The following is a 17,603-nucleotide window of genomic DNA, read 5'->3' as shown; positions in this document are numbered from 1 at the left end:
AAAGTGTGAAGACTATTTTCTTACTGACAGAGTCTATAAAAATAAATAGACAATGTGTATTTTAACTAGTCTAAAACAACTAGTTAAATAATACATTCTCCTCATTTCAAATGAACCGTCCCTTCATCATATTTTAAGATCCCAGATATACTCATATCTGTTTCTAGAGAATCTATTCTGCTATGGTTACCTATTCCTATATTATTATAATATCATATTGTTCTGATTGGTTAATTTTAAAGAAAAATTGAGAATTTGGTATTCCTAATCAAAAACTACTTTAAAAATATTACCCAATGTAGCTAAGGTATCTTTAAACAAGTTTTTAAAAATACATATAGACTGAGAGGTAATATTCATAATAGGTCAAGGAGATAATCCTAAAATAAACAGCCCCTTCCAATTATTAAGACAGGGACAAATAATCCAACAAAATTGGGCTAAGAATATTAACAGATAATTCACCTAAGAGGAAACACAATCAGCCAATTAATATGTGCTTAACTTCAACAGTCATTAGGGAAATGAAAGCCAAAGCAACAATCATTGATTTTAGTAATCACTGGTCAGATTACTAAAAAGACCATGACAGCTTTGGGGACAGTGACTTGAAGCAATCCTGCTTTTGGAGGGATGATATACTATAACCTTCTGGGATCAAAGTAACTACTAAAATTTATACTGTACATACCCCTTGGATCTGGTATTCCCATTCTTAAGAATTTAGTCAATTACAACAAAAGCTCCAATATATAAGGAATGTGGGCAAGTATATTTACTGTACAGAACTATTAATAACTCCAACAAATCAGAAACAATATGAACGGTGATCAAGGAAACTGTTAGTTGAATTACTACATATCCATTATATCAACTACTATACTATCTAAAATAAAGAAATATAGATCTATAGGTATGAATATATACACCATAAAACTTCCAACTCAGAGTTACTAAAAAAATCACTTTGAAGCTATTTCAAAGTTTGTAATTTTTTTTAAAGAGCTCCAGTCCAAGGAAACAATGCTAAAACATATGAAAACACGGAATGAGTTATATGTCCAAAAATGAGCGTTTTAAAGAACAGGTAAGTTTCTAGAAGTCTTCATAAGAATATCAGGAAACTCTTCTAATTCTCATGCTAACATACCAAAGATATTAACGGTCAATTTTTAGAGCCTCGCCTTTTAGTTATTCCTTCTTGCTTTCATTTGGTTTACTATCAAAAAATAATTTTGTTAAAAAAAGATACTTTTCTAATAATTTCTGTCTTAACAAATTCGATTTCTATAAAGGATTTAGAGTTGGCATGAGTTACTATAATTAATTTAAAATTCAAGTATCTTTCACCTTTTAAACAAGTTACATGTCAATTTAAGAAAAATACTTTTGCTCTAAATATTTTCCTGGTTTTTTTTCTCAACCACAAAACAATTAAACAAAAAACAATGAATAAGAAAAGACAGAAGGAGCAAATTTCACTGGTTCATTATATTCTAGTGTTACCTGATAAAAATTTTATGCATCAATGTTGATGTAACTAAGCAGCTTTCTATTTAATGAGTTTTTCTTAAAGAAACAATTATCTAATCACATCCCAATATCAACCATCATTAAATTATGTGCCTTTTCTGAAACACACAAAAGGTCTACTTGATATCACAGCACATTTTTTCATAAACTATAGTGGTAAGTAGCTTAGAAATGAAAGTCAAGTTATTTGCCATAGCTTTCTTGAACTGCACAGCATTATGCAGTTCAAATTATGTTCTTTACTTGGCTATTTAAAAGCTATCAGGATTAAAAATTACTTTGAAAAGTAATTATACATAATAAAATTGACTTTTCTTGTATCTAAAATTAGCATTGTCAACATTTTTTAATGATTTTATTTTCTAATATTTTATAAATGTTCAAAAGATAATCTTTAATGATAACCAAGACCTCTGACTCTTAAAATGAATATATGATGAAGTCTCCCCTAAACTAAAGAAAAACTGGCAAGTTATAGGAAATTTGACTACTAGAGTGTTTCATTCCTCCTCCAGTTATGTTTTTAATTCTATTTTAGTAATTACTGAGGGACATATCCAGAATATTTTTCCCTGAGAAATGTCTTTGAAAGAAAAATGTTAATCCTAATGTCAAATACAAAGAACGCAAATAAAATTAAATAAGAAGAAAGAGATAAATCACAGTTCAGGCTTTTCTCTCATCAAAGTTTTGAGAAATTTTTATAAAATTTGGTATTTGGGTACTTTACTTCTATTAATATATCTACAAAATTATATAATTATTTCTATATTTATACCAAAACGTAGAATTTTAAGCAATGCACAAATTTGCAGTGTTACATTTCTCTACTACAGAATACACTGTAATTGTGGATTTTATTCACTATTTAGAAACATTTTTAAAATTATGATACAATGCTATAATTTTTCTAGGCAAAGATGTGGGATATGTTTTAATTTCCTCTTAAAATGTTAACAAAACCCATGCGGATTATATTTGCATGATACAGCCATTTCTAAACTTTTTTGTATTATGTATAACAAATCCAGTTAAAACATCATTCTATTCAATTTAACAACTGTGCAACTAATACATACAAAGCTCTATGTTATGGCTTTCAAACAATTCTTACTATAACCCACAATAATATATAAAGCTTATATGATAATTTGGTATATCATAAAAGAAATGTGTCAGGAGACCATATTCACTCTTACTACTTGTCATGAGCTCTGTCATTTTCTATTCTATTTAATTTTTTTAAATGTAGCTTATGGCTGGGCATGGTGGCTCAAGCCTGTAATCCCAACACTTTAGGAGGTCAAGCCGAAAGGATCATTTGAAGCCAAGAGTCCAAGACAAGCCTCAGTGACAAACTGAGACCCCATCTTTACCAAAAAAAAAAAAAATTTTTTAAGTTAGTGGGGCACAGTGGCACACACCTATATTCCTGGCTACTCAAGAGGCTGAGGCAAGAGGACTGCTTGAGCCCAGGAGTAGAGGCAGCAGTGAGCTGGCAACATAGCAAGATCTTGTCTCTTTAAAAAAAATGCTGCTGCTTGTAACCAACTTAATTGATTTTATTACTCACTAATGGGTCACAATCTGTAGTATAAAAAAATTACTATACTCTATAAGTATATAAGGGATATAAAGGACAGGTAATATACTGAAATTGTTTGATCTGGCCTGCAATCAGATAAACCCCATGACTATTAAGAGTTATATAAACCTTGAGGGATCCAAGATGGCCGAACAGGAACAGCTCTAGAGAGCAGTTCCCAGAGAGAATAATGCAGAGGGTGAGTGATCACCGCATTTCCAAATGAGTTATTACTGCCCACAGACGAGGAGATTCCAGGGTTGAAAGTGCCACAAGTTTCCAGCACAGCTATTTCAGCCAGCACAGGCGGGGTCTCCGCACAAAAACTCACACAAATCTGGGTGGCCGTTTCAACTAGTGCCCAGAATGCCTGGGAGACAGAGCCGTCCATTCGACTGAGAAAAAAGGGGCTGAAACAGGGAGCCAGTTGATCAGGCTTGGCGGTTCCCACCCCAACAAAGACCAGCAATCTGAAACTCTGGATTGAGAGTTTCCCAGCAAGCACAGACGGTCCAGCTCTGTTGGGGGAAAGACGTTCACCACTACCGAGGCAGACCGCCATTACTGAGACAGACCACTGTTACCAAGGCAGTTCTAACTATTCCTCTGTAAACAAAACCACAAGGAAGTTCACACAGCAGCCTGGCAGAGCCCATGGCAGCTCAGCAATGCCTCTGCTGGCAGACTGTGAGTAGGCTACCTCCTTGCTAGGCAGGGCATCTCTGAAACAAAGGCAGCAGCGTGTCAGAAACTTATAAATAAAGCCCCACCTTCCCAGGACAGAGCACCTGGGAAAAAGGGCAGTTAAGAGTTCCACTGCAGCAGACTTAAACATATCTGCAGAGCAGCTCTGAATGGAACAATGGACCTCAGAGCTCAGCACTTGAGTTCCTATAAGGGACAAACTGTCTCCTCAAGCAGCCCTCCAACTCCCATATATCCAAAGAGACACCTCATAAAGAAGAACTCAGGATATCTGGTGGGTATCCATCTGGGACAAAGATAACTCTTCTGCAGCCACTGAAGGTGATTCCCTAGGCAAGCAGGCTCTGGAGTGGACCTCCAGCAGTCCTACAGCAGAGGGGCCTGACTGTTAGAAGTAAAAGTAAAAAATGGAAAGAAATAACTTCAACATCAACAAAAAGGACGTCCACTCAGAGACATCATCCGAAGTCACCAACTAAAAAGACCACAGGTAGATAAATCCACAAAGATGGCAAGAAACCAGCGCAAAAATGATGAAAACACCCAAAACCAGAACGTCTTTCCTCCTCCAAGGGATCACAACTCCTCACCAGAAAGGGAACAAAACTGGATAGAGAATGAGTCTGATAAAAATGACAGAAACAGGTTTCAGAGGGTGGGTAATAACAAACTTCTCTGAGCTAAAAGAACATGTTCTAGCCCAGTGCAAAGAAACTAAGAACCTTGAGAAAAGGTTCAACGAAATGCTAACGAGATTAAACAGCTTAGAGAAGAATATAAATGACTTAATGGAGCTGAAAAATACAACATGAGAACTTCACAAAGCATACACAAGTTTCAATAGCTGAATTGACCAAGCAGAAGAAAGTACATCAGAGATTGAAGATTAACTCAATGAAATAAAATGAGAAGGCAAGATAAGAGAAAAAGGAGTGAAAAGAAATGAACAGAGCCTCCAAGAAATATAGGATTATGTGAAAAGACCTAATCTATATTTGATAGGTGTACCTGAATGTGACGGAGAGAACAAATCCAGGGTGGAAAACACTCTTCAGGATATTATCCAGGAGAACTTCCCCAACCTAGCAAGGCAGGCCAATATTCAAGTCCATGAAACATGAAGAGCACCACAAATATATTCCTCAAGAAGAGCAACCCCATGACACATAATCGTCAGATTCAGCTGGGTTGAAATGAAGGAAAAAATGCTAAAGCCAGCCAGAGAGAAAGGTTGGGTTACCCACAAAGGGAAACCGATCAGACTCACGGTGGATCTCTCAGCAGGAACCCTACAATCCAGAAGAGAGTGGAGGCCAATATTAAACATCCTTAAAGAAAAGAATGTTCAACCCAGAATTTCATATCCAGCCAAACTAAGCTTTGTAAGCAAAGGAGAAATAAAATCCTTTATGAACAAGAAATTGCTGAGAGATTTCATCACCGCCAGGCCTGCCTTACAAGAGCTCCTGAAAGAAGCACTAAACACGAAAAGGAACCACCAGTACCAGCCACTCCAAAAACGTACCAAATGGTAAAGAACATCAGCACAATGAAGAAACTGCGTCAACTAACGGGCAAAACAACCAGCCAGCATCAAAATGGCAGGATCAAATTCACACATAACAATATTAACCCTAAATATAAATGGGTTAAACACAGACTGGCAAAGTTGATAAAAAGACACAGACTGGCCAAGTGGAAAAAAAAGTCAAAATCCATCGGGGTGCTGTATCCAGGAAATTCCTATCACATGCAAGGACACATACTCAAAATAAAGGGATGGAGGAAGATTTACCAAGCAAATAGAAAGCGAAAAAAAGCAGGCATTGCAATCCTAGTCTCTGATAAAATAGACTTTAAACCAACAAAGATCAGAAGAGTCAAAGAAGGACATTACATAATGGTAAAAGGATCAATGCAACGAGAACAGCTAACAATCCTAAATATATACATACCCAATACAGGAGCACCCAGATACATAAAGCAAGTTCTTAACAACCTACAAAGAGAGACTCCTACACAGTAATAGTGGGATAATTTAACACTCCACTGTCAATATTAGCCAGATCAACAAGACAGAAAATTAACAAGGATATCCAGGATTTAAACGAAGATCTGGACCAATCAAACCTCAGTCATCTACAGAACTCTCTACCCCAAATCCACAGAATATACATTCTTCTCAGCACATCACACCTACTCTAAAGTTGACCACATAATTGGAAGTAAGTAAATCACTCCTCAGCAAATGCAAAAGAACAGAAATCATAACAAACAGTCTCTGAGACCACAGTGCAATCAAATTAAACCTCAGGTTTAAGAAAGTCACTCAGAACTGCACAACTTCATGGAAACTGAATGATTGGCTCTTGACTGTTGACTGGATAAACAATGAAATGAAGGCAGAAATACAGATGTTCTTCAAAACCAACAAGAACGAAGACACAATGTACCAGAATCTCTGCGATACATTTAAAGCAGTGTCTAAAGGGAAATTTATAGCAATGAATGCCCACATTAGAAGCAAGGGAAGATCTAAAATCGACACCCTGTCATCAAAATTAAAAGAGCTATAGGAGCAAGATCAAAAAAAAACTGAAAAGCTAGCAGAATACAAGAAATAACTAAGATCAGAGCAGAACTGAAGGAGATAAAGACACAAAAAACCCTTCAAAAAAATCAAATCCAGGAGCTGGTTTTTTGAAAAGATCAACAAAATAGATCACTAGCCAGATTAATAAAAAAGAAAAGAGAAAATAATCAAATAGATGGAATAAAAACAATAAAGGGGATATCACCACCGATTCCACAGAAATACAAACTACCCCAGACATTACTAAAACAATTCTATGCACATAACCCAGTAAACCTGGAGGAAATTGATAAATTCCCAGACACATGCACCCTCCCCAAGCCTAAACAAGGAAGAAGTTGAAAACCATATTAGACCAGTAACAAGGGCTGAAGTTGAGGCAGGAATTAATAGCCTACCAACCAAAAAAAGCCCAGATCCAGATGGGTTCACAGCTGAATTCTACCAGACGTACAAAGAGGAGCTGGTACCACTCCTTCTGAAACTATTCCAAACAATCCAAAAAGAGGGAATGCTTCCCAAATCATTTTATAAGACCAACATCATCCTGATACCAAAACCTGGCAGAGACTCAACAAGAAAAGAAAACTTCAGGCCAATATCCATGATGAACACAGATGCAAAAATCTTCAATAAAATACTGGCAAACTGAATCCAACAGCACATCAAAAAGCTTATCCATCACGATCAAGTAGGCTTCATATCGGGGAGGCAAAGCTGGTTCCACATACACAAGTCTATAAACATAATTTACCGCATAAACAGAATGAAAGACAAAAACCACATGATTATCTCAATAGATGCAGAGAAGGCCTTCGACAAAATTCAATTGCCCTTTATGCTAAAAACTCTCAATAAACTAGGTATCAACAAAACGTATCTCAAAATAATAAAAGCTATTTACGACAAACCAACAGCAAATATCATACTGACTGGGCAAAAACTGGAAGCATTCCCTTTGAAATCTGGCACTAGACAAGGATGCGCTCTCTCACCACTCCTATTCAACATAGTATTGGAAGTTCTAGCCAGAGCAATCAGGCAAGAAAAAGAAACAAAGGGTATTCAATTAGGAAAGGAGGAAGTCAAATTGTCTCTATTTGCAGATGACATGATCGTATATTTAGAAGACACCATCGTCTCAGCCCAGTATCTCCTGAAATTGATAAGCAACTTCAGCAAAGTCCCAGGATGTAAAATCAATGTGCAAAAATCACAAGCATTTCTATACACCAATAACAGACTTAAAGAGAGCCAAATCAAGAATGAACTGCCATTCACAACTGCCACAAAGAGAATAAAATACCTAGGAATACAACTTACAAGGGATATAAAGGACTGCTTCAAGGAGAACTACAAACCACTGCTCAATGAAATGAGAGGACACAAACAGATAGAAAAACATTCCATGCTAATGGTTAGGAAGAGTCAATATCATGAAAATGGCCATACTGCCCAAAGTAATTTACAGATTCAACACTATCCCCAGCAAGCTACCTATGACCCTCTTCACAGAACTGGAAAAAACCACCTTAAACTTCATATGGAACCAAAAGAGAGCCTGCATAGCCAAGACAATCCTAAGCAAAAACAACAAAGCTGGAGGCATCATGCTAACTGACTTCAAACTATACTATAAGGCTACAGTAATCAAAACAGCATGGTACTAGTACCAAAGCAGAGATATAGACCAACAGAACAGAACAGAGGTCTCGGAGGCAACGCCACACATCTACAACCATCTGTACTTTGACAAAACTGACAAAAACAGGCAATGCGGAAACAATTCCCTGTTTAATAAATGGTGTTATAAAAACTGGCTGGCCAGGTGAAGAAAGCAGAAACTGGACCCCTTCCTGACACCTTACACTAAAATTAGCTCCAGATGGATTAAAGACTTAAACATAAGACCTAACACCATAAAAACCCAAGAAGAAAACCTAGGCAAAACCATTCAGGACATAGGCATAAGCAAGGACTTCATGACTAAACCACCAAAAGCATTGGCAACAAAAGCCAAAATAGACAAATGGGATCTAATTAAACTCCAGAGCTTCTGTACAGCAAAAGAAACAATCATTAGAGTGAACCAGCAACCAACAGAATGGGAATAAATTTTTGCAATCTACCCATCTGACAAAGGGCTAGTATCTAGAATCTAAAAAGAACTAAAACAGATTTACAAGAAAAAAACAAACCCATTCAAAAGTGGGCAAAGGACATGAACAGACACTTTTCAAAAGAAGACATATAATGATGCCAACAAACATGAAAAAATGCTCATCATTACTGGTCATTAGAGAAATGCGAATCAAAACCACACTGCAATACCATCTCATGCCAGTTAGAATGGCGACCATTAAAAAATCTGGAGACAACAGAGGATGTGGAGAAATAGGAACACTTTTACACTATTGGTAGGAGTGCAAATTAGTCCAACCATTGTGGAAGACAGTGTGGCGATTCCTCAAGGACCTAGACATAGAAATTCCATTTGAACCAACAATCCCATTACTGGGTATATATCCAAAGGATTATAAATCATTCCATTATAAAGACACACACACACTTATGTTCATTGCAGCACTGTTTCAATAGCAAAGACCTGGAACCAACCCAAATGCCCTTCAATGATAGACTAGACAAGGAAAATGTGGCACATATATACTATGGAATACTATGCAGCCATAAAAAACAATGAGTTTGTGTCCTTTGTAGGGACATGGATGAATCTGGAAACCATCACTCTCAGCAAACTGACACACGAACAGAAAATCAAACACCACACGTTCTCACTCATAGGTGGGTGTTGAACCATGAGAACACATGGACACAGGGAGCAGAGCATCACACACTGAGGTCTGTTGCGGGGGAATAGGGGAGGGACAGCAGGGGATGGAGCAGCAAACCACATTGCCATGTTTGTACCTATGCAACAATCCTGCATGTTCTGCACATGTAACCCAGCACCTAAAGTGCAATTTTATATATATAGATATATGATTTTTGAAAAGTTATATAAACTTTTAAGTTTTTTTCTTGTTTCCAGTGAGGTTGGAAAAACCTTTAATTTCATTTTAGCTAAAGATGTAAATGTTTTTTGAAGTTGTATTTAAATAGTCAGAGATATATACATATGTGTATTAGTTACGCAATATTAATAACTTTAAAATGTAAAGTCAGAATGAGATGAGAAAGATGAATTTCAATGGGCAATTCTGGAAATGACTATTTTAAGATGGATTTTGGCACAATTTAAAAGTACTAGCTGGACTTCTACAGGAACAGGGAAGAGAAATGGTACTGGTATTAAACGTATCATAGATACCAAAAACAAGGGCAAAATGTAGAGTACAGAGTACCTTTGAGAATGAAGGATATTCCCCTGAGGCTGAAATGTGGATTTGTAAGTGAATACCATATTTCCTTTTGTTTTTTTGGAGCCAAACACTATATTTAACACTTGACCATTTCCTCCACCAACTCTTAGTTTCCATGGTGCGATATCGTGATTTTCTTTCTTGCTCTGATCATTTCCATTTGTTTTCTTCCTCATGGGTCCCTCTGTCTTCTCTAGGCACATTTGTTTTCACTTTTTCTTTTTGTTTTTTAGTGACAGGGTCTCTCTCTGTCACCCAGGTTGGAGTACAGCAGTGTGATCATAGCTCACTGCACTGCAGCCTCAACTTCCTGAGCTCAGCCTCCCAGGTAGCTGGAACTACAGGTGTGTACCACTACGCCAAACTTTTTTTTGTAGAGAAAGGATCTTGAAGCCAAGTTGATCTTGAACACCTGGACTGAAGCGATGCTTCCACCTCAGCCTCCCAAAACACTGGGATTATAGGCATGAGCCATCACGCATGGCCTATTTTCACATTTTACAAGCATTACTCAGTTATTTTCATTTACTCCTTTTATTCACTGTTATTTACAACAGGAGTTGGCCAACTTTTTTGTAAGGGACATATAACAAACACTTTAGGCTTGGCAAGCCAAAAGGTAAACTCAGGGATATAATGTAAGTACTTACATAATAAGAAAAAACAAACGTCCACACATTTCTCTGGTTTTATAATCAAACGCTGATGTGCTAGCAGTTTCCTCGATTCTTTGAGCAATTGTTATCATGAAAAGGCTAATACATAGTCTTAGACAAGTTTATTTTCCCTGGGCATGTTTTTTCAGCTGCTGCAATCAAACAGCATTTAATTAATTTTACATCACTAAGTGGCATTCCTTGCTTGGCTAACAAATGAGCTACTCAGAAACTTACTACAGATGTACTCATTTTCATTTTTATTTTTATGAAGTTTTTCTGCAATAGATACCCTGTGAGTTGGGAATGTGTGATGAGTGCTTAGTCTGGAAATGTAGATGTATATTGTATTAGTATTATTGTAGTGTGGTTGCATAATAAACACAATACTCTCCCATTTAATCCATAACAAAATAATCCACACTACTGTGTCTAAAAGCCTAATATCTGAAGACTTCTTGCCTTATTTTGTCATGATGAGTATGGACTATTAAAAAAAATAATAATAAAATGTTATGGGGTACAGCAATATGCATAGCATTCAAAATACTATCAAGTTATAACTATGTGTCACTGCAATTTATAGTATACTAAGCAGCAATGCAAAATGAGAGTAATACATACACTGTGTTACCCTTTGTCACAGTGCCAGTCTCTGTCACTAGTCAGCTCTGCCATTGTGCCACAAAAGCAGCCACAAACAGTATGTAAATCAGTAAATGTAGTTGTGTTACAATAAAATTTTAGGGAGACTGAAATTTGAATTTAATATAATATTCATGTGCCAGAAAGTATTATTCTTTTGATTTTTTTCAACTATTTAAAAATGTAAAGACCATTCTTAGCTTGCAGGCTCTACAAAAACAAGTGGTAGGCCAGATTTGAGCTGCAGCCCACAGTCTGCCAAAACCTGACCTATAAAATAGTACTCAAAGATGTGCAGTGCTATTCACTCTATATACAGAGCACCAGACTTATATATCCAACCCAGTGAATGCATCACACTACAATTCAAACCAAACATCTACCAAATTAAACACATCATTTTCCCCCTACTCTAAATTTTCTTTTCCTCCTCTATTCCCCAATTCAGTTAATCAATGACTACTGATTCCTGTAAGTCAGGCATTGGAAACAACAAAAATTATTATGACTACTCTCTCCTCCACTGACGTCCACCAAATACATAAAGTTCTAATTATTTTACTTTCTAAATAGTAATGTGAAACCATCCCCTCCTCTTCATCCCTACTTGGATGTTATCACCTTTATTCAAGTCCTCCCCATCTGTCACCTGAATTTGTAAAAGTCTCCTAACCAGTGTCTTTGCCTCTAGTTTTATCCCTGAAATCCATAATCCACAATGCTGTCATCATGTTCCATGTAAAATGTAAAACTGATTATTTCACTCTCCATAAAATTCTTCTTGAAATTCAAGTAAAATCTGACTCCTCAGCATGATGTATATGATCTATGCTCTCAAAGCCTCATTTTATACCTCTCTTTCCTTGCTTACTATAATCACACTGGCCTTCCTCTCATCTCTCAAACAACCCTAGTCCTTTCCAGTCACAAACCTTCCTATAGTCTTAAAACAGTAGGTTTCATACTTTGCTCTGTGAGGAACTCCTGAGAAACCATGAAAGGTAGAAGGAGGAAAGCAACAGATCAGTCTGGGCAGTTTTATTGTAATATGCTATATTGTCTAGGCTTTCAGATATAATGAAATTTAAAAACATACACAAGAGTTTCATGACCACCCCCAATCGAAAAACATGGTTGCAAAAGTCTAATTTGCTTAGCAGAACATATAAGAACATGTTAGCTATTTAAGTTCCCCCTCCTGCCTCCCTTCTCCCCAAGCCTCTTCAGTCAATACAAACAAGTATTGACTTCAAATCTCTATACTTTTGCCTACCACAAGCCCTCTCTCTCCATCTTCTTCTTGGTTTAGCTAATTACTATTTGCCTTAAAGGAGTCTTTACTGACTTATCTTCGAATAAAAGTAGTATTTTCTCCATGTGAAATAATCTGAAAATATTACTTGATTTTGGATTTACTGCCTGGCTCCCCTCATGGGAATTTAAGAATAAGAAAAGAGACCCTGACCAGGCACAGTGGCTCACGCCTGTAATCCCAACACTTTGGGAGGCTGAAGCAGGTGGATCACTTTAGCTCAGGAGTTTGAGACCAGCCTGGGCAACATGGTGAAATCCCATCTCTACCAAAAACACAAAAAATTAGCTGGGCAGGATGACATACACCTATAGTTCCAGCTACTCAGGAGGCTGAGATCAGAGGATCGTTTGAGCCTGGTAGGGAGTTGCAGTGAGTTGAGACAGCACCACTGCACTCCAGCCTGGGTGACAGAGGGAGACACCATCAAAAAAAAGAAGAAAAAGAAGTAAGGGAAAGGAAAGAAAGAAGCACATCATGAAAGAAGGTAGAAGGAAAGCAACAAGCCAATCCAATAAGTATTTGTCAAATGACTGAAAAAATCCCATTAATTTTTATATTCCAGTTTTTGGTGTAGTGTGTAACACACAGGAGGATTTCAATACAGGTATGCTAAAGAATAAACCTGGAAATAAAAATCGGGGTCAGACAATGAGGAGCCTCGAATAGCAGGTCAAGCAGTTGCATACTCAATTGTGATAGATTTAATCTTATTTTCCTATTCACTCATTTATCTCTTCATTCTTATTAATTCTCAATTGGCAGTGCTTCTAATATTTTGATTTTCCTCCAAGCTGTTTTCTCAACTTTTGTGAAGTATCTTATCTCAATATGAAATCAGACAAAGCCTATGTTTTAAAGGTGGCTCTACTTAACACAGCACATAGCCACTTAGAAAAATATGTAAAATTCTAAAAAGCAATAGAATACTATGAATAAAATATATTGGGAAAATCATTAAAAACTCCTGAAGACCTTCTACGGAACTTAACTAATAGAAATTAAATGTTTGGATTTAGCTTTGACTTGCTTATTAGCATAAAGAATTCCAATAAAAAGGTATCAAATTTCCAGGGAGGAAAAAAAAAAACACTTATCAAGTGAACAACTTACTCTGTGTGAAATGCAGTAATTTTCTATATGAAACCTACATTTAAACAATGCTTAAATAAAAATAATGCTAATTCTTCCAACAAAAAAAATAGTACATAAAAATACAAAAATGATTCTTACTAAGTTATTGTCATCCTGGAAAGCATAGTGCAAGGTTGTAATCCATTTATTGTCTCCATTCACTAATACATCCCTTTCTTCACGAAAACATGCTGTCTGAAAAGCAAGAGGAAAATTTTTAGAGCATATTTTATGTAAAACTATGCAAAGAATTACTTAGTATGTTTCTATTATTTCTGTTCTGGAAAAGGAATACACTTGGTTTTTATAAGACTTCTCAATAACACAAGTTTCAAAGAACCCTCAGAAACTGGGCTACTGGAATAATACCTTTTAAAAATATACTTTATATTAACAAATACTTTTATAGTTCAAAACAATCAGAAAAATGTACAGAATAATTTAAGAACCATGGACCAACCCACCATCTAGATACTATAAATGTCTACATTTTGCCATATTTACTTCTGATTTTTTTTAAAAGAAATACAATATAAATTGTGGTCTTCCTACTCCTACTCCAAACAGTGAACCCATTGTCTTCCCTTTTGCACCAGTTGTAATCAATAATCTGAAGTCAGTGGATAGTCCACCAATAACATGCTTTGATCATACATCTCTACGTCTATAAACAATAGATTTGCTGGTGTTTTGAAAATTTTCATGGGCTGGGTACAGTGGCTCATGCCTGTAATCCCAGCACTCTGAGAGGCCAAGGCAGGCAGATCGGTTGAGCTCAGGAGTTTGAGACCAGCCTGGGCAATATGGTAAAACGCTGTCTCTACCAAAAATACAAAAATTAGCCAGGTGTGGTATCATAAACCTGTAATCCCAGCTACTTGGGAGGCTATGGCTGGAGAATTGCTTGAACCCAGGAGGCAGAGGTTGCAGTGGGCCAAGATGGCACCACTGCACTCCAACCTGAGTTACAGAACAGACCTTGTCTCAAAAAAAAAAAAAAGAAAAGATTTATGTGAATGGTATAATTTTATTTATCCGTTTGTAATTTTTTTTTTCTCAAGAATGACTGTTCTTTTAACTGCTATGGCATACCATTGTTTAAATGCACTATAATTTATTTATGCAACACCCAACCATGGAAACATAGGTTATTCCCAGTTTTGTATTATTATATACAATGTTGCAGTAAACATTTTTGTACAAATGTGCAAGAGTTTTTCCATTGTATACACTTAGAAATAGAAATACTAAATGCTAATTTCAACTTTACCAGAGACAGCCAATTTTCTTTCCTGAGTGCTATACCAATTACTCCTCCACCCAGCATCTGAAAGCTCTGCTTTTCCCCACATCCTCAACTACATGTGACATTATTAGACTTTTAAGTTGTTGCCAACATGATGCATGTGAAATGTTCCTTTAATTAATAACATATTCCTAATTACAGGTACAGATAAATAACTTTATATACATTTTATCTGACAACTGAACTTTGTCTTTTAATTGTTTACTTTGTCCATTTCTCTAATGGATTGTTTTTTCAAATTGATTTTTAAAGTTGTAGTTTATTCTGAGAATACATTTCCACCACCATAAAAGTATATCTTGGAGAACCTAGAAATGTATGATCAAAAATAGAAAATAATTTTCTTACTTTCTTTTTTGAGATGGGATCTCTATTGCCCAAGCTGGAGTGCAGTGGTGCAATCACACCCTCACTGCAGCCCAGGCTCCGGAGCTCAAGTGATCCTCCCACCTTAGCCTCCTGAGCAGCTGGGACTATAGGTGCATGCCACTATGCCTGGCTAATTTTTTTTTTTTTTTCTTTCTAGAGAAGAGGTCTCACTATCTTGCCCAGGTTGGTCTTAAACTACTGGGCTTAAGCAATCTTCCAGCCTCCCAAAGTGCGAGTGAGCTATGAGCTACCACACCCAGACTAAAAATGAATTTTAAATATCGTAATTCTGTAATACATTATCTTTAATTTTTTTTTTTTTTTTTTTTTTTTTTTTTTTGAGACGGAGTTTCACTCTTATTACCCAGGCTGGAGTGCAATGGGGCAATCTTGGCTCACTGCAACCTCCACCTCCTAGGTTCAAGCAATTCTCCTGCCTCAGCCTCTCAAGTAGCTGGGACTACAGGCGTGCGCCACCATGTCCTGCTAATTTTTTCATTTTTAGTAGAGATGGGGTTTCACCATGTTGATCAGGATGTTATCGATCTCTTGACCTCGTGATCCACCCGCCTCGGCCTCCCAAAGCGCTCGGATTATAGGCGTGAGCCACCGTGCCCAGCCTATCTTTAATTCTGAACCAAAAAGAAACAAAAAATAACAACACTGTGACAGAAACTTCAAAGATAACTCTAAGAAAGTAAGTCTCCTTGAGTCACATTCCCATAGTTTGAATGCCCAATTGTTGCGTCCAGTACTATTATTCTTTGTTCAGAATCCTCTCAAAAAATCTGTGTCTATATAAGCATGCATGCACACAAACACACACAACACATTACACATTATATATTCATATATCCGACCTCCCTTATATTATTTGGTCTTTATACAAATGAGTTTATATTTATAGTGCTCTGTAAGTTGTTTTTTTCAAGTAACAATGAATTTGAAGATCCTTCTGTATCAATACATAAAAATCTACCTATTTTTTTCTTGTTGGCTATACCATATTCCAGATACACTATAAAATTAATACACGGTATTATATATATATTAAGTGCTTAATTATTATATCCCACAAGGTAAATTCAACAGCCATGATCTACAAAACAATCAACATTGTAACTCATTTGGCCTTAACATTTTCTATGCATGTATACCCACAAATCTTATTTAACCAAATAGAATTTCTAAAGTTATATATTAAATAACAATATAATAAACATTAAAACAAATAAAGCTTGACCAAAACAAATGAGCAATTTTACCTTCAATTAAATTACGAAAATCTACAGCACTAAACTTTGGTTCACTTTAAGGGGAAAAGAAAAAAATCACTTTACATACATAGTATTAAGTCCTGTTTTATAATTTAATTGACTCGAGGTTACGGTTTACTGCTAACATTCTTTAGAGAGTTTGTAAACACTGTCAGAGCCTAGGAGACTACTTTCTCCTGGCTTTATCTCCCTGTAATAGAAATCTGAAATTTTATAAATATTCTAGCTAGAATTTAATAAACATTCATTATTTCATTTGACTGATAACTCAAAACTAAAAAAAGCTCCAAATATATTAGTCAACAGAACATATTAAACTTTGAGTTCTAATCTATGCTAAACTATTTAAAAAAAAAATTACTTAAAAAATAAAATATATAGGCCAGGAAAAACAATAGGCATAAATCAGCACTGTCACAGATAAACTAAGATATACTGTCACCCTCCTTATGAGACCTTAGTATCTTCAGTTTATACATGAGAAAATTGAGCCTTAGAAAGGTTTAACTCTCAGCCCAGTGCAGTGGCTCGCACCCGTAATCCCAGCACTTTGGGAGGTCAAGGCAGGCAGATCACTTGAGTCCAGGTGTTTGAAACTAGCCTAAGCCACATAGTGAGACCCCCATCTCTACAGAAAATACAAAAATTAGCTGAGTATGGTGGTGTGTGCCTTTAGACCCAGCTACTTGGGAAGCTAAGGTGGGAGGATCCCTTGATCCCAGGAGGCAGAGGTGGCAGTGAGTCAAGATTGCAACACTGCACTCCAGCCTGGTCAACAGAGCAAGACTCTGCTTCAATAAATAAATACAAATATTTTTAAAGTATTTTTTTAAAAAGCCTTAAGTATCAAGACAGAGAGTGTTCTGTAAACTATACTGCATCTCCCCATGAAATGAATAAGGACATTTCTTAATGAGCAAAGTCAGTACTCAACTGAACAAATATGAAGAAGTAAAATTTACAGAACAGATTGGGAGCAGTAGTTAATTAATTAATTTAGGAGGCTGTTGATAAACTAGCAAACTCTGTAAATGATAAACCTGTAGACTTATTGGTGATAAACTAGCATAGTTTGTAAATGATAAATCTGTAAAATTACTGGACAATG

At 36.2% G+C, this 17,603-nt stretch overlaps 1 protein-coding gene across 34 annotated transcripts in view; it reads right to left on the bottom strand.

Annotated features, from left to right (window-relative positions):
- CDC42BPA (CDC42 binding protein kinase alpha) overlaps nucleotides 1-17,603 on the bottom strand; it is a 327,482-nt gene that overhangs the window by 221,152 nt on the left and 88,727 nt on the right. For all 34 annotated transcript variants that reach the window (XM_017966458.4, XM_078356686.1, XM_078356692.1 and 31 more), the window contains one exon: nucleotides 13,643-13,738. In XM_017966458.4, coding sequence (XP_017821947.3) covers nucleotides 13,643-13,738 — 96 coding nt within the window. The remainder of the gene's footprint in view (nucleotides 1-13,642; nucleotides 13,739-17,603) is intronic.

The sequence above is a fragment of the Callithrix jacchus genome, chromosome 19, assembly GCF_049354715.1.
Source record: "Callithrix jacchus isolate 240 chromosome 19, calJac240_pri, whole genome shotgun sequence".
Classification (NCBI taxonomy): domain Eukaryota; kingdom Metazoa; phylum Chordata; class Mammalia; order Primates; family Cebidae; genus Callithrix; species Callithrix jacchus.
Note: the sequence above shows the minus strand (reverse complement) of the source record. Positions and strands in the feature narration are given on the sequence as shown.